Source organism: Bubalus bubalis, chromosome 8 (assembly GCF_019923935.1).
Source record: "Bubalus bubalis isolate 160015118507 breed Murrah chromosome 8, NDDB_SH_1, whole genome shotgun sequence".
Lineage (NCBI taxonomy): Eukaryota > Metazoa > Chordata > Mammalia > Artiodactyla > Bovidae > Bubalus > Bubalus bubalis.
Genome location: NC_059164.1, coordinates 56,015,733 through 56,042,019, shown reverse-complemented (window position 1 = coordinate 56,042,019; position 26,287 = coordinate 56,015,733). Strand labels below are relative to the sequence as shown.

The window sequence follows — 26,287 nt, the reverse complement described above, 5'->3', positions numbered from 1 at the left end:
TATATATATTTTTAAAAGAATAAAACTATATATCTTCTTAAATGGGAGGCAAATATACCTACAACATTTTTCATTCCCCAGTCTTATAAATCATTATCTAGTCAACTTTGACCAAATAGAAGCTTGACTTACCTGAACTATTGCCTAAAAAACAAAAAGGAGGCTTACTTTTGAAGACACTTGGAAAATAAACTTAAATCTTGAAATCACTATCACAGCTACTATTGCTAGCAACCATTTGAAACATAGGCTCTGTTAATAATTTTTAGCAAGGTCTTCTAGTCTCCAAATCTCAACCCTACATGGCCCCATCATTCTACGACTTCCCCATAATTCCTTGTAGGATTAGGAACTTTAAAGATGTATTAAAAGTGAATGCATTGGAAGGTATTAATTAGAGTGGCTCAGTAGCAATGCAAGAGACACAGGAGATGTGGGTTTGATCCCTAGGTCAGGAAGATCCCCTGGAGGAGGAAATGGCAACCCACTCCAGTATTCTTGCCTGAAGAATCTCATGGACAGAAGAGCCAGGTGGGCTACAGTCCATGGGGTCGCAAAGAGTTGGATGCAACTGAGCCACTGAGCACACACACACAACAAACAGGGACAGTTTTACTGGTTGTTATGTGAGAATCCATGGACAGAGGAGCCTGCTGGGCTACAGTCCATGGGGTTGCAAAGAGTTGGACATGACTAAGCGACTCACACACACACACACACACACACACACACACACACGAGAATGAGTCTCCAGGAGAGTGTGTACAGGTAGGGAAGATAAAGTATGCAGACCAGGATGACTCCATAAACTCAGAATAAGAGTGGACCCTTACGGTGGGAGAAGGGCATGGCCTGATCGCCCATGACATGCCTGACACATCAGCCGACTTTGTTCCAAAATGTCTGGTGGGTGGAAAATTACTCCTTCCTGATATTCAGCAAAGGTTCAAGCTCTGCTTGTACAGTCTGTTAAGACATTTAGGGCTTGGCTATTCAATCCTGTAATCACTGCCACACGTGGCAACTGAATCCTTGAAATGGGACTTGGCTGAAAAGAGATGTGCTGTAAAGTATAACAGTTACCAGCCTTCAAAGACTTAAGTTGAAATAGTGTAAAACAACTCATTACAAAATATTTATATGGACTATCTATTAAAAGGATATTTTGGATGCATTGTGTTAAATAAAATATACTGTTAAAATTAATTTCATCTCTTTCTTCCTACCTTTTTTTCAAGTGGTTACTGGAAAAGTTAAAGGTACATTTGTGGCTTGTATTGTATTTCTATTGGAGAGCACTGATTGAAACATTTTCAGCGCCCTCCCTCTCATAAGCTCAGAGACCAGACCATGGAACTTTCTGCAGGGTTATTTGGTTTGTAGGTGGCAGTAATGGAGCTTCACAGAGGGAAAATTTTCTTCTCTGGAAGTTCGGTAGGGCTAAGAAATAAAGTGCTGAATGACTGACCCTTAGTAACAGAGGACTTCGTGACAAGGCAAAAACAGAGGGGCAGGTTGCCTCTTTATACCAGATGACATTCCAGAGATCAACCCGTGTAAAAGACAGACTAAGAGATGAATCTCTATTTCCATGTTTTTCCCATTCCAAAAAGAGTTTGGCATTGATGACATTCTGTGACCCTCAAGAAAAGTTGTGTGTATGTTCCCATTAGTGTCTGGACCACAGATAATTCATTCTGCAGAAAGGCAGTGACTAAGTTAATGAAGGTCCTGTAGGTATAAACACATGCCTCACCCATCCTGACCTCTATCAGAACACAAATTAACCCTGGAGGACAAGTCTAGAGAAAGGGAAAAAAAAAAAATCACATTAGCAGACTGTCGGTACAACACTGGGATCAGAAATGCTGTTCATATACGTTTTTCTCATGGAAAACTCAGCTCAAATTTTCATCAAAGCCACGAGTGAGAGAGTGTAAATTAATCAGCAAGTCATAATTCTGAAAATAAAGAAAAACAAAACAACGACTGTTATGTTTGCCAATGTAAAACATTCCATTGAGTTGTAAAGTTGCTTTCTTTTCAGCTGTTTAAGTTTATACACACATCTCTCCTTTCTTCATCCAATTTGTAAGACTCAGAAGCCAAAGAAGAAGAAAAAAATGGAAGAAAAAGAAAGTGCTTTAAAAAAAATCTCTTGCAGTCTCAGGCACTACAGACATGTGTCTGGGAAGATTGAGTCCCTGGTCAGCATCACGTGGTGCAGGGAAGGGAAAGAAGCAAGCCTGATTCCACAGTAAGTTCATTTCCATCATTAAAGCCAGACAAGAGCTGCGTGAGCACAGCACATCCCAGACAATTATTCAGCCAGTGAAGTGTCATGTTGCTTAATATTTTTTCCATTTCTCAATGATACTGCTCGGAGACCAAGCTGAGGAATTCTTCCAGCAGCTGGCTGCATTCTGTTCTAAAATATGTTTTTTATATTCGATTTACCCATCAATTTGCTTCCCAGTGGGATGAAATTTTTTTCTTTTCTGCTGAAGAGGAAATACTAGCTATTTATAGCAACTGAAGGAAATAATGAATGGTTCCAAGAGCCAATGGATAACATGCCATCAAGTAAACAGTGCTATAAACAGTCATTTTTGACAATAGTAACAGGAGATGCTCAGGCAGAGTGGGTCTTTAAGCTGGGTCAGGTCATCTCAGGAAACTTCCCAGGCTGTTCTCTTAGCCCTCCCTGCGTGAGTGATTTCCATCAGGAGATCAAATGTCATAGCGATCAATGCCGGTCAGTTTCTGCAACATGTTAGGTCTTTATGGATAACAAGCCCACCACTAACTCTTACAGCTGTAACAGGGGCCTCGTCTGAAGCAATATTCATGGTTCGCTTTTTACACATGGGATTTAAACAGCGACTTAAAGGATCTTGTTTCTAAAAATATTGTCAACAATTTGAGACTGTTTGGTTTTTCTATTTTTTTGCTCGGTTGTGTAGGGTAGAATGCAGAACCCTACGAAAGACTATTACTTGGCATTTACTTTGATAGTGTGAGTATCCTTAATCTCTACCCTTTTCACTCGGAAACACTTTTTGGGATTTTCCTTTGGAGTCTCCTTTGGTTGCTAATATAGATCTGATGTACATATACAAATAGAACTAAAAATACATATGGTATTTGCATACGGCTGCTTAGTACATACATATATACTTCTGGTGGAAAATCCTCCAAGAAAGGCTAACCATTGCTTAATAAATGTTCTTATCAAAACTTGTAAGGATTTCCCCTAAGTGACTTCAATAATACTTCCCACCAAAGGGTAAAATATTTTCTGAATTCAACTTCAGTTTTCCTTCTTATTATGGTCATAATGAAAAGCAGGCATGGCCCCCACAAGTTATCCATCCTGATGTGAAAAAAATGTAAAGATTAAAAAAAAAAAGAATTAAGTATTTCAATTTATTCTTTAGCACAGCCCATTTGAACTCTTTGAAGCTGACAGTTTGAAAACTTTCTCAAGTGCCAAAAGGAGACAAAACAGCCATATTTCATCATGTGGTTCATTCTGAGTCACTTACCAGGCATAATAATATTAGAAAAACCCAACTTCCTGGTGATGGATACTCCATGAGAAAATACTGATGAGTATTCCCTTCTGATTTGTTCAATGTCTCCATGCAAGAGTTGTAAAGAAACAGCTAAACCTAAATTAAATGAGACCAGAATTAAAAACAGAAGGATAGAAATAGCATGAACAGAAACTGAAATTGTTTCAACAAGTCCAAATCTATGGTATCATTGTTTTAAACTAAAGATTAACATTTAGACAAAATTAACAGAGTCTATAAGACAAATATCTAGAGAACACTTTTCCAACTTGACCACCTTAGTTTATCCACTTATAAAGAAGGTCCCTAGAAGCTGGAAAAAACTTGAACAGAACACTAAGAAGAGGAAGTTTGGCTGCTAGTCCCAACACCCACTTCTCCATTCCCTGCCTGACAGAAACACCCTTGCACCAAACTCATCCTTGCAAATGGCAGGGGCATTTCAGCCCTGGAAGACACTGAACTTAAAATGGGAGTTCTAATTTCTTAAAAACTCTATAAAGTCTGTAAATAATTTCTTATCAAATATCATATAGATGAGCACAAATCTAAAGACATTAAAATTCAAGGATTTTAAGGATATCCATAGAGCTGTTTCTTTCTTTTCTTTTTTTTTTTTAAGTAAGAAAGGTCATTAAAATGAAACCAACATTGTATTCTTAATATTATATATGGTACAAACTAATAATCACATTATTTTCCACCAAGCATATATAACAAAATGCAGGCCATTTAGATAAACAAAAGGAAATTTAGTCAGTAAAACGGTAAAAATTATTTTTTTTGTTACCCCAATTATAGTGACATGACCACAGTAGAATATATTCAAGACACTGAATGACACATTTTTCATACCTCATTTTTCCAAACCTCAGGCAAGAGCTAGAGAAAAAAAAATTAATGTCTTATCTTTTTTAATGTTTCCCTATTTTCAACATGCTGCTTCTCTTTTAGTTCCCTATTCCTTTTTCCATCTATTATTTTTAAACTAAGAAAAAAAAGTCCATCACTTACATTAGTGATAGAAAATGAAACCAGTCAAAGGTGACTTATATTTAAAAAAAAACTTTCAAGCATCATTAACCTGAACTCAAAATGAATGTGGATGATGGAATCAAGAGGATGATCAAACCGTACTCTAAAAATCCTCCATCTACATTCTGATCACCTTTTTCACTCAATAACACCCTTACTATTGTGCCACTTGTCATTCCCAATTCCTAACACACAGCACTACAAAGCTAATTGCCAACATACACCATAAGCCTGGCAACAATCAGGCTGGGATGAAACAAATGTAAGATATTTGCCATTCATCTAGATTAGGATCTTTCTTTCACTCCCCTTCAGCAATAAGAAGCAACAATAAAAGCAGTGCTCTGTTGGAAAAGCATTATGCTCAGAGAGAAGATGAAGCCTTTCCTGGGGTGCAAGCCAAACCAGGATGAGGCATACCGAAGGGGCAGTGACATAAGCAAAGAAGGCCAGGATGCGGCTGCGTCACCGTGTCTTCTGGTGTGTGGATCTAATAGAATGTTGGTGTTGGAAAGTTGCTTTGAGAATTAGATTAAATCTGGCAGGCACTCAGGAACTTTAATTAAATCTTCATCTTATTTTTACCTAACTATCTTTTAGCTCACTCCCCACCCTCACCCCACATGAGCTGGGTGACTGAGGCGATAAAATGGAGGCACATCAGCCCTCTGAAAGCCACATGGACTGAAGCAGGGGAGAATGAGCAGCCTGGATGGTTTGATGGTGACAACTTTGATGTGGTACCATTGGCTCCTTTTAAAACCCAGAGGCAGGCGAACGAAGATAAACTAACAGATGTTATAATCCATCTGTCTCAGCAGCTATTTCTTCTTGACTCACGCTCTCCACTACCCCCACCTCATTACTGGTGTCTCTGTTCTCCTCCTACTTCTGTCCTTTTGCCTTCAAAACATTCACCCACACTGTCACCATCATCATGAACATCATCAGGGTCTGGTATTTGTACAATAGCAGTGTGTGCCAGATAGGGTATGTAATAACAGTCCCTCCTGCTGGGTAGAACACTGTTGCAGTCCTGGGGTACTATCAGCAATGCTTTCAAATAGAGAATCACATGCACTAAATCCCTGAGGTCCTGTGATGTTTTGCAAGAGCAGGTCATTTTATTAGAAATTCTCATCAAAGGACCTGATCAGAGATACTAGCAACCTTATATGGTATGTATAAAGTAAGAAGAGAAAAGAGAAAAGAACTAAACAATAATGAAAAACAGATCCTGCAATTCAGGATAGAGGTTGTAGGAAGGGAAAGTGACCAGGATTCTTGTTTGGCTCTACTGGAGCCAGAATTCATTTAACCATCAGTGAATTTATATATATATATAGTTCCCAGGTGGCTCAGTGGTAAAGAATCTGCCTGCAATGCAGGAGCCACAGGAAATGCAGGTTCTATCCCTGGGCTGGGAAGATCCTCTGGAGGAGGACATGGCAACCCACTCCACTATCCCTGCCTGGAGAATCCCATGGACAGAGGAGTCTGGTGGGCTACAGTTCAAGGGTTGCAAAGAGTTGGACACAACTGATGAGACTTAGCACTCCTATGTCTGTGTGAGAGTGTGTGTGTGTGTGTGCTGAAAGGATAGACAATGAGAAAATAAAGGCATTCAATCAATGTGAATGTTAAAGACAATTGAACATAGGAAATAGAGAAAAAATATGTTTTCACGGAAGACATAGATGTAAGCATGAACAAAAAAAATGCCTCAATGTTCTCCAGACAGCCAGAGTCATAGAGATGAGAGAATGCAAGAGGATAGAGAGGATCCACGTAGGAGACAATGAACAGAAAGGAGCCAATGAGGCAATGAGGAAGTGAGGAGGGAAAATAAATAGTATGGAGAAAAATAGTACAAAATAGTATGGAGGAAAAAAGAAAACCAGACATTCTAGAGTTGGATGCATTCTAACATTTGGTTAGAAGATATAGCAGTCTGAAGGTTTAGAAAGACACAGATGAAAGCCCAGGATAATGATTTCATTTGTTTGGCCAATTGATATCAATTTGCAGGGAGGGCAAGGTATTGTTGAAGTGACCCAATTTCTTCAGTATGAAGAACTCACAGAGAATTAAGAACTAGGAAGGTCAGGTGGGCCAAGAGCTTGACCACAGTGTACTTGGCTCTTCCCAAATAATCTATTTAATTTCCATAAAAAATCACAACGCATAACAAATAAACTTCAAAGAGTGGGAAGTCAAAGAAACATGATATAATAGTGAATCCACAAGGACCAGCCCACCAAGAGCCATAGCAATATTATTTATTTTTCAATCAGGGAAACTCCTGATCCTGTTCTTCTAGTGGTTCTTAATTATGCTGACTACAATGAACAGGTTGGACAAATGACTCACTAGATAATAAGAAATTCTGTATTAACATAAAGAAAATATTCTTCACTATAAAGGGGAGACTTATCAAATATTCACCTATTCTGATGACCTGAGGATTCATCCTCTTCTTTCAGAAGAGTAGCTCAAGATGTAAGGCATGTTCACAGAGCAGTATTTTCTTCCTATTCTCTTTCTTATTAGATCACTTTACTATCCTCACCTTACCCGTCTCTCTAGAGCTTCAGATCAGATCAGATCAGTCGCTCAGTCATGTCCAACTCTTTGCGACCCCATGCATCGCAGCACGCCAGGCCTCCCTGTCCATCACCAACTCCCGGAGTTCACTCAGACTCACGTCCATTGAGTCAGTGATGCCATCCAGCCATCTCATCCCCTGTTGTCCCCTTCTCCTCCTGCCCCCAATCCCTCCCAGCGTCAGAGTCTTTTCCAATGAGTCAACTCTTCGCATGAGGTGGCCAAAGTACTGGAGTTTCAGCTTTAGCATCATTCCTTCCAAAGAAATCCCAGGGCTGATCTCCTTCAGAATGGACTGGTTGGATCTCCTTGCAGTCCAAGGGACTCTCAAGAGTCTTCTCCAACACCACAGTTCAAAACCATCAGTTCTTTGGTGCTCAACTTTCTTTATAGTCCAACTCTCACATCCATACATGACTATTGGATAAACCGTAGCTTTGACTAGACAGACCTTTGTTGGCAAAGTAATGTCTGATTTTTAATATGCTGTCTAGGTTGGTCACAGCTTTTCTTCCAAGGAACAAGTGCCTTTTAATGTCATGGCTGCAGTCACCATCTACAATGATTTTGGAGCCCAAGAAAATAAAATCTGTCACTGTTTCCATTGTTTCTCCATCTATTTGCCATGGAGTGATGGGAACAGATGCCGTAATCTTAGTATTTTTAATGTTGAGTTGTAAGCCAGCTTTTTCACTCTCCTTTTTCACTTTCATCAAGAGGCTCTTTAGTTCCTCTTGATTAGATTAGAGATGCTTAATATTTTTTGATGAATGGATTAAAAAACTCTCCCTGTTCATTGCTTCCTATTTTCTTTTTCATTATGAACCCATTTTTCTACCTTTTATTTAGTCTTTTCCTGATAGTTTATTATCTAAACTTCTAGCAAACATGGTTTAGGGAATACACAAGTGATGCTTAGAAATGAGTCCTCTAATACTGGGCTTGAAAGAACTGTTCTCTGTTTTAAAAAGGTGATGAGAGGAGATGATTCCCCAATGAGACAGAAAAATCTAAGCTTAAACCAATGAATTTAAATTAACTCAGCAGTTTGGAAAAATCCATAGCAATGAAATCCAGGGTAAGTACCCAGTCCCAGGGGAGGAGCCTGAAAAAAGGAAATGTATAATCGTTCCACACTATCATGTTCACTCCCACAGTTCATGGGATTCCTGTGAATAAAGCAACACCCACTGAAAATGGGCCACAGTAAAATGACAACAGCAACCATCCATCATAAAATAATCAGCAATGAGGGAAAGGGAGCAGATATAACAAATCATGTCTTGACTTCCATGGAATACTTAAAACTTAAACTTCCAAATGTCAGGACCTATGTACACACCCTTCCTTCCTGTGGGAGCACCGACTGGAGTGTTTACCCCTCCAGTTTGGACCTCCCTGGCACCCAACTCCAGTACTCTTGCCTGGAGAATCCCATGGACGGAGAAGCCTGGTGGGCTGCAGTCCATGGGGTCGCTAAGGGTGGGACACGACTGAGCGGCTTCACTTTCACTTTTATGCATTGGAGGAGGAAATGGCAACCCACTCCAGTGTTCTTGCCTGGAGAATCCCAGGGACAGGGGAGCCTGGTGGCTTGTCATCTATGGGGTTGCACGGAGTCAGACACGACTGAAGCAACTTAGCAGCAGCAGCATACAAGTCATCAGGGCTTCCCTCATAGCTCAGTTGGTAAAGAATCTGCCTGCAATGCAGGAGACCAGGGTTCGATTCCTGAGTCCAGGAGATCCTCTGGAGAAGGAAATGGCAACCCACTCCAGAACTCTCACCTGGAGAATCCCATGGACAGAGGAGCCTGGCAGGCTACAGTCCATGGGATCGCAAGAGTCCGATACAACTTAGCCACTGAACCACCAGTACCACCATACAAGTCAGCAAGACGTCCCTTCCTTTCTCTGAAGCTTTGTTTTCTATTTCTTACCACATTTTGGTTATAATTTATTCATCATTTTTATGTGTTTGTAGTTGAAGAGAAAATTACAAAAGGCAGTCTACCATGTTTCAAAAGCCAATTTATTTAAAAATCTTTGCAATCCCTATTGTCTCCCAATAACACAAGCAGTCTGTGAAGAATATAGACTAGTGTGCCTTCAATGCACAATTAAATTGTAAATGGGTAAGTTAATTAAGCGAGCAAAAATTTACTCTATTTATATAGTATTTAAGAACTAGCAATCTCACAAATATTTAATTCAAAGACTGCCCTTTGCTTCAAAAAATTTACAAATGTGCCAAATTAAAGTATGAAATAAAATCATAATAGATTAAGTAACTGACTTAAAAGATGCAACAAGTACGTGACACCACACAATTAACATTTTTCTTTTTAATTCTGATTTTCTATACAAGCACAGAAGAAAAATGGTAGCATATTAAAGTATATTTTCTGCAAATACATATGCTAAAAACATCTGAGCTAAGAATAGATATGATAATAGTGCAAAAATATCATCACAAGTGGGGTATCCAAAGATCACATTACAAACCCAAACTAATAACAAACAAATTTCTGAAGTGACCTATAGGGGAGGAAACGAAGAACATAGTTGGCATATATCTATTAATCCTGAGTCATTTAATTTTCTCACTTAGAAATCTCATGAAGTTTTATGATCAAACTGAAATGGTCTTTTCTTTTCATTTTCAGCATTTAAAAACATCCACATGCTAAGAGAAGGCGAAAAAACTTGCTTCATTTACTTTTTCTCGAAATAAAGTGTGGCAAAGAGAGAACCATGAATTAGGTTTTTATCTCAATACAGCCAGAATACTGTAAAATTAAAAGAAACTCATTTTGGAGGATAAGACTAATTGAACAAGCTTAAAAGATTTGAAAAAAAAATATCATCATATATAACATAGCAAAATCTAAATGAAAGAAGGCAGGGAATAATTTATCAAAGGAGGAGTCTTATTTATTTATTTTTTTTTAGAATGGAGTAAAGAGAAGACATAAAATACAGCAGGGAGTTGTGAGCAAAGACAGAAAAACATAGAATGGGTAAAAGAAATGCCTTTGCCTGGTTTTGTTTTGAAATCACTAAGGTCTTCTGGTTCCTAGCAAAATTACTGAAGGCTATATCACTAGTTGAGAAACCCATATGCAGGTCAGGAAGCAACAGTTAGAACTGGACATGGAACAACAGACTGGTTCCAAATAGGAAAAAGAGTACGTCAAGGCTGTATATTGTCACCCTGTTTATTTAACTTATATGCAGAGTACATCAGGAGAAATGCTGGGCTGGAAGAAGCACAAGCTGGAATCAAGATTGCTGGAGAAATATCAATAACCTCAGATATGCAGATGACACCACCCTTACGGCAGAAAGTGAAGAGGAACTAAAAAGCCTCTTGATTAAAGTGAAAGAGAAGAGTGAAAAAGTTGGCTTAAAGCTCAACATTCAGAAAACGAAGATCATGGCATCTGGTCCCATCACTTCATGGGAAGTAGATGGGGAAACAGTGGAAACAGTGGCTGGCTTTATTTTTTGAGGCTCCAAAATCACTGCAGATGGTGATTGCAGTCATGAAATTAAAAGACGCTTACTCCTTGGAAGGAAAGTTATGACCAACCTAGATAGCATATTCAAAAGCAGAGACATTACTTTGCCAACAGAGGTTCGTCTAGTCAAGGCTATGGTTTTTCCTGTGGTCATGTGTGGATGTGAGAGTTGGACTATAAAGAAAGCTGAGTGCCGAAGAATTGATGCTTTTGAACTGTGGTGTTGGAGAAGACTCTTGAGAATCCCTTGGACTGCAAGGAGATCCAACCAGTCCATTCTGAAGGAGATCAGTCCTGGGTGTTCTTTGGAAGGAATGATGCTAAAGCTGAAACTCCAGTACTTTGGCCACCTCATGCAAAGAGTTGACTCATTGGAAAAGACTCTGATGCTGGGAGGGATTGGGGGCAGGAGGAGAAGGGGACGACAGAGGATGAGATGTCCATCGGCATCACCGACTTGATGGACCTGAGTTTGGATGAACTCCGGGAGTTGGTGATGGACAGGGAGGCCTGGAGTGCTGCAATTCATGGGGTTACAGAGTCGAACACGACTGAGCGACTGAACTGAAGTGATATCAATAGTTCAATTTCTAATACTGTCATAAAGGCATACATTTCTGAGGTATGAACATTTACAGTACCATAACTCTATGTGGCTACTTATTCCAAAATCCAAAGAAGGGTATATTGGGTTGAAGGTGGAATGTAGGGGGAGACATGAAAGAGAGGCTGGGCCAGAGACTGAAAGCCTGCCTTACAAACTGCACAGGAAGGAGTTAAGCTGGCATCACAAGTGATGAACTGATAAAACTTGAAATGGGAAATGAGATACAGAACAAGTTTTTATATGACAAAGAGGATTCTGGCAGTACAACAAAAGAAGACTTGGCAGGATACAAATTATGGCTAAATTTAACAGTCTAGGTGAGAACTAAGGAGAGATTAAAATTAATATCATTGGTTATCATAGAGGATAGGCATGAACGTCAACGATTGTTTTGAGCACACAGAGACTGTGAAAGTAAACCTATATCTGAAACCAGTTTCTTCCACTCAGTCTCCAATTTCTTCTTTTTTCCACTCTTATGAATTAATACTGCAATCCTGAATCTACAGGTTTCAAACTTTTCAAAAATCTCTGACATCTGTCTTTAATGTCTTCAATAACCTGTCCCAGGTTTTATTCCAAAATGACCATCCAAGCTGCTGTTTATCTTGTTAATGTGGCAAAATTCATCAAAAATCTCATATTCTTCCTTAATAATCCCATTTCTAAGGCTTTATTTTAAAGTCATATTCTGAAATACAGGAGATGTTCTTCACATTATTACTTACAAATGTGAAAAAACTTGAAACCATTTGAGTCCAACAAGCAGGGTTGGATACTGAAATTAGGGCCTTAAATCTCAAAGCTAGAAAAGATAATGCAACCTCCTTAGATTTCAGTAAATTATTTTTTATTTTTAATGTTTTCCTATTTGGTACTAGGAAACCAAAGAAACAAACTTAAGGCAAACATCTGATAACTGTGTCTTTGATTCATTCATGAAATAGATGCTATTTGTTAGTCATTAAAGAATTGGGCATTTTAAAATTTAACTAGATTAAAAAAAATTTTAAGTAATACATGCATATGTCAAACTGTACTAAACGTTCTGTTATGGAAGGAAATGTACTTCCTTACCTCAATTACTGAGTTCTGTTTACTAGAATTAATCCATGTTTAACAACTTCTTGAGTATCCTACCATAATTTTTCTTTTTTAACTGTGATAATTGTCATAAAGCAATCAAACCAGAAGTTGAGATAAAAATAATAAAAGATAAATGGTTTTAGAAGTCATTTCTGAAAGAGTAACATTCAAGCTTGGAAAGAGAAACAAATGGCAATGCAAAAAATGGGGAGACAGTGCTCCAGACAGAGGAAAGAGCATGTGTAAAGATCCTGCAACAGAAAAGAGCTTGGGGTGATGGAGAAGATGGAAGAAGGCCACTGTGTCTGAGCAGAGTCAAATGAGGTTGCAGGGGAGACCAGAAGATAAGCAGCAGTCATGGAAGCCATGATTCATTACTTTTATTCTAAATGCAACAAGGGGATGCCTCCTGGTGGCTGAGATGGCAGTCTACCTGCAATGCAGGAGACTGGGGTTCAGTCCCTGGGTCCAGAAGATCCTCTGGAGAAGGAAATGGCTACTCACTCCAGTCTTTTTGCCTGGGAAATCCCATGGACAGAAGAGCCTGGTGGGCTCAAAGAGTCAGACATGACTGAGCGACTAACACTTAACACAAATGCAACAAGAAGTCATCGGAGAATTTTAAATAAAGGAAACATGATTCAATTTGTGTTTTAAGAAAGTATTCTTAGTGTTGTCTGGAAAATGGGATCAGAAAGAGGAAGAGTAAAACTGAGGAGTCATTGAGCTTCCTGGACGTGAACATCAGCTTTTTATCAAATCTGTAAAGTTTTTTGTCAATATTTATTTTTAATATGTTTTCTGCTCCTTTCTCTCTCTCCTTTCCTTTTGGTACTCTCATTTTATATGTTGGTGAGCTTGGTGGAATTTTTCTGAGGTTCTGTTCCTTTTCTTTCAGTCTTTTCTGAGAAAAAAAAATCCCCCCCCCCCCCATGTCCACAGTTTTCAAGAGTTCCTATAGGTTTAAATTCCTGCAGAGTGTTTCAAATAAAGCCATTTTCTTTCAGGAGAGCTTCTTTTTATAAACTGCCTCTTCCCTGGGCCAAATCTATGATCCACTGCTCCAGAACTGGAGGTGGGTACAGCAGTCCATTCTTTAGAGTGACACCCCTGCTTTATGTGGCGAAAGCTAGGCTGGAGCAGTAACCTCTGGTCTCCTTGTGTGGAATCTCCAGCCAATGAGTGAGCTGGAGCAAGGGCAATTGATGCCTCAGTATTCTCAACTCTCTGTGTCTGGGACAGAGCCTCTGCCTTAGAGTGGCAGCCAGATGGTAGTAGGGAGACCCCAACCTCTGAGCCACTTCTGCCAGGAATGTAGCCTGTGCAACTCACAATTAATGGAGGTGAGAGACACTGGAGGCTTTCACTTCTTGATAAGATACAGTATCCCTTGACTGAGAGCTGAAAGGAGCAGCAGTCCTACCCTCTTGGCCACAAAGCACCCAGAGCAGAACTTCCATCATGATGAGTAAGGCCAGGTGGAAGGGAAGAAGTCGACCGTAACACAAGCGGCACAAACTCTCTCTGTTCTCACCAAGATTTAATATTATTCTTTTTTTTTAAGCAATTCTTATTGGAGTATAGTTACTTTACAATGTTGTATTAGTTTTTGCTGTACAGCAAATTGAACCAAGAGATATACATATAGTATATCTATCAGAGTAAAACTGATGAGTCATTGAGCTTCCTGGATGTGAACATCAGCTTTTTATCATAGATATACTATACGTATATCTACATCTCCTCTTTTCTGGATTTCCTTACCATTTAGGTCACCACAGAGCACTGTGTAGTTCCCTGAGCTCTATAGTAAGTTCCAGTATTTTATACATAGTATCAATAGTGTATATATGTCAATTCCAATCTCCCAATTCATCCCACACCCCCTTCTTTCCTTGGTATTCATACATTTGTTCTCTACATCTGTATCTCTATTTTAGCTTTGCAAATAAGTTAATCTGTACCATTTCTGGATTCCACTTTTAAGTGATGTTATAGGATATTAATTTTTCTATTTCTGATTTACTTCACTCTGTATCTGAGTCTCTAGGTTCAGCCATGTCTCTGCAAATGGCACAGTTTTGCTCCTTTTTATGGATGAGCAATATTCTGTTGTGTATACGTACCACATCTTCTTTATCTGTTTCTCTGTTGATGGACATTTAGGTTGCTTCCTTGTCCTGGCTATTGTAAATAGTGCTGCAGTGAGTACTGGGGCGCATGTATCGTTTTGAATGATGGTTTTCTCCCGGTATACGCCCAGGGGTGGGATTGCTGGGTCATATGGTAACTCTATTTTTAGTTTTTTAAGGAAACTCCAAACTGTTCTCCATAGTGGATGTTATCAGTTTATATTCCTACCAACAGTGTAACAGGGTACCTTTCAAAATCCATACCCTCTCCAGCAATTTTTGTTTGTAGATTTTTTTTGTTAATGGCCATTCTTACTGGTATTTTGATTTGCATTTATCTAATACTTAGTGATGTTGAGCATCTTTTCATATGCTTTTTGGCCATCTGCATGTTTCCTTTGGAGAAGTGTCTAGGTCTTCCATCCACTTTTAACTGGGTTGTTTATTTTTTTGATATTGAGCTGCATGTGTTGTTTGTGTCTTTTAAAAATTAATTTCTTGTTAGTTGCTTCATTTAAAAGTATTTTCTCATATTCTGAGGGTTTTCACCTTGTTTATAGTTTCCTTTGTTGTGTAAAAGCTTTTAAGTTTAATTATGTCCCATTTGTTTACTTTTGTTTTAATTTTTTAAATTAAGTATTAAATTTTATTCTTCAGTAAGTATTTCTTCATTTGCTGTATGTGCTCAAGAAAATTTTCAGACTTTAATGCTTTTTTAAAAATATGATTATTACTAGTTATAGTTTGGAGTGAGTCCATGCAGCGCCTTATGCTGCCATTCTGGGGCAAGACTCTGAAAACATTATTTCTTGACAGTACTTGCATACTTTGTGTTTGGTAGGCAGGGGCCAAAGGGTAAAATCTAATTGTCAGGATTTCTCAACATGAATGATAATTACTAACATCATCTGGTGTCAGAAAAACTTCCTAAAGGTGATTATCATTAGATCCTTCCATAAATTCACCTTCAGTAAAATCTATTAATTTCTGAAATCCTAAGACCTCATTATTATCAGAGCAAGAATTTTCACTTCTATTCCCTTCTTTGTGCTTAATTTACAAAATCCATCATCTGAGTTTTGCTTTGGATCCTACAGTATTTTATGTTGTGTCTATAAGTTAGTAAATTGACTTTTAAAATAAAACACCAGAAGCATAACTTTCAGGGATACATCCTGGTTGCATCAAGCAGTAAAACCCTGACAGGATCCGGCGAGGTGTTCACACAGCTAAGTCAGCCACAGAGTCTCAGGGCCTCTGGAACACAGGGAAGAAAGGAAGCCAAATGTCTGCTAGGAGTGGTGTCCCGTGAGGCAACACTGTTGGAAAGTGAGTCAGCTGAGGAAAACCAAGAAGCATTAGGAGGAGATTAGAGTGTAGAAATGGACCAGGTTCAGTTCAGTTCAGTTCAGTCGCTCAGTCATGTCTGACTTTGTGACCCCGTGGACTGCAGCACGCCAGGCCTCCCTGTCCATCACCAACTCCTGGAGTTAACTCAAACTCATGTCCATTGAGTTGGTGATGCCATCCAACCATCGCATCCTCTGTCACCCCCTTCTCCTCCTGCCTTCAATCCCTCCTAGCATCAGGGTCTTTTCAAATGAGTCCGTTCTTCACATGAGGTGGCCAAAGTATTAGAGTTTCAGCCTCAGCATCAGTCCTTCCAATGAATATTCAGGACAGATTTCCTTTAGGATGGATTGGTTGTATCTCCTCACAGTCCAAGGGACTCTCAAGAGTCTTCTCCAACACCACAGTTCAAAAGCATCAATTCTTTGGCATTCAGCTTTCTTTATAGTCCAACTCTCACATCCATACCGGACCACTGGATAAACCATAGCTTGGACAAGGTTAGATGAAGAATTAAAATGGGAGCCATGACAGCACTGCAGGCCCTCTGAAATGTGTGTTCACTGCATGACTGAGGACGCTGAGCTGCTCAAAGCCTCCCACCAGCAAGACCACATTACCCGAAGGACACATATTCTTTAATGTTTCCATACTGAAAACTAGACACTTATGTCTTTAATGCTGCAAAGCTCAAATCTCCTCTTTCAGATACACTTTCAAAGCCATATAAAGTAAACAATAAAAAAAAAAAATCACTCCTCTTTCTAAAGGGTCATATCTTGATTTCTGACTTTCAGCTTGTATTATTCAATTTGTGAATAAGGAAGCTAACAGCAATAGGTATAAACTGTCTGATGAAATAAAAATTCGTATTTCAAGGCAAGACAAGAAAATTTTAAATATAAAATTTTTCTATGCCTTTTTGGGCCTTTCTCCCCTCCTGCATGCCTTGTGCATCTGTATTACAATGTATTAATCAAACCTCCCCAATGGCAGAAACACCCGATCAACCATAAATTAGATCAGTTTTTCTTCTTGCAGTGCCAGTCATGTAACTCCTTGGAAGATAACATTCTTAATCCTGTAATCCTTCTTAATCCTGTAAGGTACCAACCACTCACCTTATATGTCAACTTTATGTACAGTGCCAATATACCATTTCTTTTAAAGACAGCAACTGGTGCAGAACAGACCACTCAGATAATCTGGGCTGAACCTAATTGAAATTCTTAGTGTAAATACTCACTTATGACCTGATTAATGTTACTAGCTATACTACTTGTTGGGCCTCCCAGGTAGCTCAGTGGGTAAAGAATCTGCCTGCAATGCAGGAGACACAGGAGACTAGGGTTCAATCCCTGAGTTGGGAAGAACCCCTGGAGAAAGGCATGGCAACCCACTCCAGTGTTCTTGCCTGGAGAATCCACGGACAGAGGAGCCTGGCGGACTACAGTCCATAGGGTTGCAAAGTCAGACACGACTGAAGCGACTGAGCACACATACAACTTGTATTTTCCCTATTTTACAAGATTATTATTTCTTGATCACCAAGTGGATGACTGAGCTAATAATTAGGAGACTTGAAACAACTGACCAAATATATAATCCCATTAAGACCAATGATTTTAAGAGTATAATCTAGATACCAGAACAAACAACAAGAAGGAACCATTCCCTAGAGCATAAGAGAGTAATAAGGCAGGTGGCTGAGAAGTTTTGGTTACTGTGAACAGGACTTAGTCCAGAAATAGCACACTGAGTGGCCCAATAACAAAAGCCTTGCCTGTCCTGGGAATGAGCATTCCTAGCTCAATAGGACAAATTGGTCATAAAATGCCTCCAAAACCTTGCTCAAAATTAAGACTGAAAGGGAAAAAAATAAAGCATGGTACCCATCATCCAGTTACATAAGAATCAAGTGACTGCAACTCTTGACTTACAGTACAGGGCAAAGATCAGGATGAGGTACTTGTGCTCGGGGAAGACTGGCAGAACTGGTCCTCACAGATTATTTTCAGGAGAAAATTTTGTGAACCCAGTTTCCTGCATCTTCCCATACTTAGAAAAGCACCAATAACTAAGGTATCTATACCTCAAGAGTGGCAGTAACCTTCTACAAAGATGTTTGATTGCATATACCCCTTTGTCTAGATCACATGTACACTGTTCCCTCCATCCCCCAACCTTTACTTCTTCAGACAGGTCTCAGAGCTCTATGAGAGATGGTCTCCTGGGTTACAATTCTCAGGTTGGCCCAAAGAAAATTTTCCATTTTTTTGGTAGTATGACATAGTCTGTTTCTTTAATTTATTATTAATTAGAAGATCATTATTTTATAATATTGTGCTTGTTTCTGCCATACAACATCATCATTTCTCTTTTAGATTACTATGAATTAATTTTTTGTTGACGTATTTTAAGTCTGGTGTGTGTGTGTTAGTCGCTCAGTCGTGTCTGACTCTTTGTGAACCCGTGGACTGTAGCCCACCAGGCTCCTCTGTCCATTGGATTCTCCAGGCAAGAATACTGGAGTGGGTAGCCATTTCCTTCTCCAGGATTTAAGTCGTAAAGGATGCAACTCTAAAGGAGGAGGAACAACAGGCTGACCTTCAAAAAATCATTACCCTGATATATCTGCATAGTAACACTATCCATTGGGATGCTGACTTCCTAACAGGTAAAAGGTATGAGAAATATGGGTACAAAATCTCGTGATTTTAACTGCTAGCCCACAGATCTGCTATTTCCAAGTATTGGGAAGGCTTTTATGTTTTTCTTAAAGAAGTGGTTAGCCCATGGCTAACAGTTATTGAGAAAATATGATTGAAATAACACATAATAAGTCATGGAATATCAAACTAAGGCATATAAGCAACATCTGGAATTGTTTAGTTTCATCAAGTCTTAACCAGAAAAGAAATTTATTGACCAGAAATGAAAGACAAAGACCATTGGCATATAGTGGAAGCTATAATTGTAGGAGTGGATGAGACTTTTCAGAGGGAATTAACATTTTTTAACAAAGAACTTTCACCTTAAAGTTTCCATACTTATTTTTAAAGGCAAACACTGAGGATTAGGTTAACGGATAAAAGGTTGTTTATCTGCTTTGTATTGTAACTATTACTACTTATTGGTAATTTTTTCAAAGCACACAGTAAGCCACTGGATAAAAACAACTTTTTAAAAGTATATATAGAGCATGGCATAAATGAGTGTATGTAATATCTGATGTATTTAATTTATTGAAATACTTGTTATAAACTACATTTTTTTCTATGTTGTGTATTTTTTCCTATGCAGTAAAGAAGGTAAGATGGTTGGATGGCATCATTGATTCAAGGGACATGAGTTTAAGCAAACTCTAGAAAATAGAGAAGGACAGGGAAACCTGGCATGCTGCAGTTCATGGGGTTGCAAATTTGGACATGACTGAGTGACTGAACAGAAATATCTAAATTGGCAAAATATAAGTAATTTAGACAATAAAACAAAGCTCTAATCACTACTTCCATTACCTTATAATTTGAGTTTGTGTTTGTGTTTTTTTTAAGTACTACATGAAGTTTTACAAATACCTTCAGTAGGTAGGTTTGGTCACTAAGTCATGTCCTACTCCTGTGACCCCATGGACTGTAGTCCGCCAGGCTCCTCTATCCGTGGGATTCTCCAGGCAAGAATACTGGAGTGGGTTGCCATACCCTTCTCCAGGGGATCTTCCTGACAGGCATCCTGCACTGCAGGCAGACTCTTTACCAACTAAGCCACCAGAGAAGCATATTTTAATATATTTTGAACTCTATCTTTTTTCTTCACTGTCATGAAAAGAAAATGGCTTAAAGGAATCTAAAAAGATATGACAACTGCATGCAATACAGCCTGAGTTCCTTTTGTTATAAAGGACATTGAGAAAATTGTCAAAATCTGAATAAGATCTACAGATTAGGTAAGACAATTGTATCAATGTTCACTTTCTGATTTTGATTACTGTACTGTGGTTATGTTGCCATGTTCTGCGTAAGTAGAGATAAAGAGGAACAATTCCTATAATTTGTTCTGAAACAGTTCAGGTGGGAAAAAACATATGTAAGTGTGATATATATGCATGTACATATACATGTATATGTGTGTATGTATAAACATCAGGGGCATTAATTCAATCCTTAAGAATTACACCAATTCAGTAATAGCAAATTACTATCTATAGAGAGAGACTATATAAGATACACACAAATATATATATATATATATAACACACAAATATATATATATGAATAAAGTGCCTGTGTGTGTGTGCATGTGTAGCGAGAAATAAAGCAAGAGAAGGATAATGCAAATATAGCGAAATGTTAAACTTTGAGAAGTTACATATTTGTTGCACTATTCTTAAAACTTTTCTGAAAGCAAAATTATTTCAAAGCTAAAAACTCAAAAAGAATAAAAATAAAGCATGATTTAATACTTGTGTGTGTGAGCTCAGTAATGTCTGACTCTCTGTGAACTTAACGGGCTGTATCCTGCCAGGCTCCTCTACCCATGGAATATTCCCAGAAAGAATAGTGGAGTGGGTTGCCATTTCCTCCTCCAAGGGATCATTTAGACCCAGGGATCGAACCTAGGTCTCTCGAATCTCCTGCATTACAGGCAGATTCTTTTACCCCTGAGCCCCCAGGGGTGCCTTCGTTTAATAATTAGGAAATTCCAAAAGTGAGCCAAAAGGTCATATACTATATGTCTAGCCAATAGGTGGTGCCAATGAGTACCAGTTTTCTTTAAACAATATTAGAAAGCAAAGTTTCTAAGTGCAGTGTTTAAAAGTCAGGAGTACTGACACAATCTTTAAGAATTACACCAGTTCAATACTATTGAATTAAACAACTACCTGTCTATGTGAGGACAGGATGCTCAACTCCCCCAGATACAGTCTAACTCTCTCAAAAGCCTCCTTTCACCTCAGTTAAATGAAGAACACCATTTACTTTCTGCACAGAATTAAAGTGCCCTCCTTGTACAAGTAAGTGGGCTTCTTATCTAGGTAATTCTGAAGGAGTTTCACCTTCTGTGGGGATTAAAATGTATAACCGGCAGGAATGCAATCACAGTGCTTATCTGGCTAAGGGAAAAAGCAGATTGTAAAACTGACCTGATTAGCAAATATGATTTCTTCTAGTTGTAAGTTACATGTACAAACTACAGGAAATAGGATTTCATAAACACATAGATAATATGAAAAGATTCTGACATTTCTCTTAGGACATACTGAACAGGAGCCAAGGATTTTTACACAAGTTATTTCAAATAATAGAACTGAATGTGTCTCAGGAAATCATATTGGCTCAGTCTTATTTCACATTCCTAGAATTCAACTCCTAATGTCTATCAGAGGTGACGTTAATAATAACCATTTGCTCAACAAACTTCAACCAGGCTAATTCTAATGACTATTTTTAGAAGTTCAAATTCTCACAATATGATTTTTGGATTTAAAAATTCTCGCAGAGTACAACTTTGGAAATTTTGAATTACTACAATGAACTAAATCTAACCATACAGACATGTTAATTCAATTATATTTTTACCTTTAAAAGTTAAATGGATCACCTGAGATTTTCTTCCAGTTTCTAAACCCAATAAAGATAGTGGTTAATGTACCTTAGCAACACAGGTCTTAGGTTAGAGGGGGAGAAAAAACCTAGTTATCTAGACAACTCCTTTTACCTACTAAATAGACAAGATTACAACTCCAAAAGATAGAAGCACATCAATGAAGCATAAAAGGCCTGAAAATTAGGTGGTAGAATTTGATTCTAAAACTAATTTCAAAGTTATTCTTTTTTTCTCTTTTTAGTATAATGACCAAGGAACAGCAGGAGGAAAGCAGGGACTAAAACAACACTTTATTGAGTGAATTTAATTCTCTTGAAAACATTTGACTGCACTGCTTCCATTTAATCAACTACTCCATGGTCCAAGGAGAAAAAGTCAACATTTCACTGTGATAATTTAATCATGAGGCATCCCAATTTCCAACTTCAATTTCCTATACTCTTGTTTCCCCCTTAAGTACGCTATCAGATGCCTCCCTTTCAATAGTAAAGCCAAACAGCTCCTAAAACTTTATCCATTATTTTTATAATTGCCTTCCCTCAAGACAGGTGACAACAGAACAATGTTTCACTCTACAAGAAGAGTGGAAACTTAAATGGAAAGAAAGAGTAAAGAGTTCATTTACTAATTTTTAAAAGTTTCTGTCTGAGCTTTTTCTCTCTGCAGCAGTATTTTGGCATGACAAGGCTTAGGGCTGGGATTGCCTTTGCTGTGAGAGAGCTAGAAGGGACCAGAAGGAGACCAAAGGAATAGAAGGTGAATTGATGCTGGCTGGGTACAGCTGGCTGGGACTCAGGCTTGAAAGGAGGGGGAAGGCGAGGAGTGGGCTGTAAGGATAGGAGGGCAGGCAGGGCTTTGCAGCTAAAGCCAAGCCTGAAGAGTATATATTCAGCTATCTAGGAATCTCAGCATCAAGACAGGGGGCAAAATGCAGGATTGATTCTGCCAAAGCAGAGAAACCCTGCTAGGCAGGGTTGTATGGTAAAATGGTTTCTTTTACTCTTTCCAAAGATGCAACAAGTAGTTTTTCATTTCAGTACAATGGATGTAAACACAACAGGTAACACCCACTGAGCATCACTTCAGTCAGGACAATGATAAATTCAAAGGATCCAACAACAGAAGAATTGTAAGGCACACTGGAAAGAGCAAAGACCTGGGAGTTGACAAGGAGTTTGGAAACAAGTATATTGGAACAGATCAACACACTTTGCTTAGTCAACACTGCATCTGTGATCGTAAGGAGGGAAGGGACTACATGGGAAAAATCAGGTCAGGGTTAGTTTTATATTTCTTTATTCACATAGGAGGAAAATGCAAGCAAATTAAAAGTAATGGGACTCTGGGAGAGAAAGAAAAAGATACACAATGGCTACAAACTTCTCCACCCAAAGTTAGTGGGCAGAAGCAAAGGAGTAAGGCATAATGAATGTGAGGCATCAAAAGAGCTCAAAAAGGAAATTCTTTAAATCGAGTCTAGAGCAGCACTGCCTAATAGAACTATGAATATGAGCCACCTATGGGGCTAGTAACCACTTAAAAAATAGAAACAAAATTAACTTTTGTAATATACTATGTTTAGACCAATATATCCACAATGTTACCTTTGAACATATAATCAATGTAAAAATTATTAAAGGGCTGTTTCATATTCATTATATATGTATCAAGTCTTCAAAATCAAGTATGTATTTTACAAGCACTACACACTTTAATGACATCCCCAGTGGCTCAGCAGTAAAGAAATCGCCTGCAGTGCAGGAGACCCAGGAGACACGGGTTCAATCCCTGGGTCAGGAAGATCCCCTGGAGAAGGAAACGGCAACCCAATCCAGTATTCATGCTACAAAAATCTCATGGACACAGGAGCCTGGCGGGCTACAGTCCATAGGGTCGCAAAGAGTCGGACACAACTAATCGACTGAGCATGCATGCTCACACTTCAATCCCAGTGCTATACCAACCTCATGTCTAAGGCTCAATAGCCACAGGTGGCTGGTACCTATCAAGGTGGACAGCACAGGTACAAAATATATTTAATGATAAACAATAATCCATGGCATCAAGAAATACCAAAAAGTCTGTCACAAGTAATGAATTTGGTTAGAAGTTTGTCAATGAATTTGGCAAGAAAAGTTTTAAAAAAAACACTAGGCCTACCATCTTACTGAAAGTACATTTAAAATAAATCGCTTGGTCTTTACACAATAAGTGCTATTTCAATTCTTTCACAGAAAAATTGAAGACAAGTGTACACAGCAGTTTCTGAGGTATTCTTCTTATTTCAAGTTATATTCACGACTAAAATCTCCTGGTCCTTCAGAGACCTTTAATAGCAAGTGCAAGTATTTTGTTTATTTAGTGGTAGATGGAAGATTTTGTGCGGATCAAAGGAAGCCAAGTTCCCTCCTTTGCTCTTGGGAAACTGAAGAGAAAACTGACCTCACCATTCTTTACAGACTGAAGTGCTGCCACATGAATTAGCTGCGAATATTTATGGCTCTCAAGTGACCAAACCACAGAGATTCTGTCTGCAGTTACTTTGTGGGTTGTTTTGGGCTGGTGATGTGGGATCGTCATATGCAAAGGGTCCTCTGTTCATGGGATTCTCCAGGCAAGAATACTGCAGTGGGTAACCGTTCCCTTCCCCAAGGGATCTTCCCGACCCAGGGATCAAACCCTGCAGGGTCTCCTGCACTGTAGACAGATTCTTTATTGTCTGAGCAACAGTAGAATCTGCCTGCAATGCGAGAGACCTATGTTCGATCCCGGGATCAGGATGATCCCCTGGAGAACGGAATGGCAACCCACTCTAGTAATCTTGCCTGGACAATTTCATGGACACAGGAGCCTGGTGGGCTACAGTCCATGGGATTGCAAAGAATTGGACACAACTGAGTGACTAACGTTTTCACTTGGCCTGGTGAGATGTACACAGGTCTGAAGAAAAGGTGGTCTAAATTTAAATTCAGGTTCTTTTAATTGCCAGGCAAGTTGGACTATAACACAACCATCTATATTCAGGGTACTTTAAAGATCAGCCATAAAAAGCAATGCATTCAGTTCAAATACCAGTTGATTTAGAAGTTTATTTAATTAAGGCACACAACTTCATAGTTTATTCTGCTTCAACGTGGGTTTGAAGGTGGGACAGGAATAATATTCACCATGTTTTTGTATAACTGATCAAACTTAAAGATGTCATTCAATATAGTATACAACCTACATATGCTATAGTGTAAGTCTAGTATATTACTAGTGTAAGAGTATGCGCCACCTGATATATGCTTCTCTGGTAGCTCAGCTGGTAAATAATCTGCCTGCAATGCAGGAGACCCTGGTTCGATTCCTGGATTGGGAAGATCCCCTGGAGAAAGTAAACATTACCCACTTCAGTATTCTGGGCTGGAGAATTCCATGAACTGTACAGTCCATGGGGTCTCAAAGAGTCGGACACAACTGAGTGATTTAAACCACTCAGTGATTTAAACTACTTGTATTATATATAATTTATAATGCTATATTATATTACAGTTCCTGCCGGATAGCATGTATATGCTTTTCTCTATATAATACTACAGCTATAGGCAGAGAAGCATGTTTTTCTTGGACCTTATTGACAAAAATTTCTGTTCATCAAACCCATTCCACACAACTGTCATGAATCGACGCATATTTGTCATTTGGTTTTCAGCAATCAGCAACAACCTGGAGATCCCAAGACTAGAGAAAAAACTCAGATACTCTACCTTGACTCAAACCAGAAAAGAATATATCTTTTAGAGTTATAGCTATAAACCTATCATAGAATAAGGCGATATACCAGCATGTTGACCGAGCACTTTTAGGGAGTGAGTAGAGAGAAAAACAAAGGGCTGAAAATTTTCTTCTTTACAGACAAATAAAACAAAGCAACCTAAATGAAAAGTGTAGGGAGTCAGACAGACCCATATACTCACCTGCATTGGAGCCAGTCAAATTATAACGTGCATTCAACTTCTTGATGATATTCTCGTGGATTTGGTACCACTCACTCTCTGTATTACACCTGTGAAATCATGGCCACTCTGTTAAGCTTTGATGACGCATGAGGTGACTTTCCTACACACCTGCCCCTTTTCATATAACCACTATAATGTACTTCCTTAAACCTCCCTGCAGTTCTCAACACAGAGAACATGGCTTGGCTTAGCTGCCCCAAGATAGGCAGGAATGACCGTATCTGGTAATGCATGACCAACTACTTCATGAAGTGCCTGAGATGAACAATTCAGGTTATGAGAAGCTCAGAGAACAATGCATGCAGTGGAAGGAAGTATAGGCTAAGATCCTGACTCCCTGGATTTGGATCCTCACTATTAACTGAGCTATGTTCTTTGGGTGAGTTACTTATTCTGTGCCTTGATCTGTTCGTTTGTGAAATGGGGGTAATATACTAGAACACTGAACAAGCTTGGGTTTAGGATAATCCCTGCATAAAGTAAACACTCAGTAAATGTTATTTCTCGTTATTGAATCTCCACCTATTATATCATGACCAAGTTGGCTAGCATCAAAATGCAACTGAGGTTAACACAACCTGCACTGGCAAAAACCTGGTGGGATTTACTGAAGGGTAATTAAGGTAACTCTTCCAGACTTTCTACTTCTAGGCCAAAAGGCGTTTCTCCATCTCTCACTCTGACAGCCATCTGACCTTAGTCTTTCAGCTCTTGTCTTTCACCAGCTCATGCTAGAGTTCACCTAGGAGACTCTGAAGATTCTTGAGAAC

General features: G+C 38.8%; 1 protein-coding gene across 4 annotated transcripts in view; it reads right to left on the bottom strand.

The window, feature by feature from the left end:
• The window catches only part of DOCK4 (dedicator of cytokinesis 4), a 474,663-nt gene that overhangs the window by 192,388 nt on the left and 255,988 nt on the right, over positions 1 to 26,287 (bottom strand). For all 4 annotated transcript variants that reach the window (XM_045166403.1, XM_045166401.1, XM_045166404.1 and 1 more), the window contains exons 12-13: positions 25,476 to 25,564; positions 3,546 to 3,671 (exon numbers count right to left, since the gene is read on the bottom strand). In XM_045166403.1, coding sequence (XP_045022338.1) covers positions 3,546 to 3,671; positions 25,476 to 25,564 — 215 coding nt within the window. The remainder of the gene's footprint in view (positions 1 to 3,545; positions 3,672 to 25,475; positions 25,565 to 26,287) is intronic.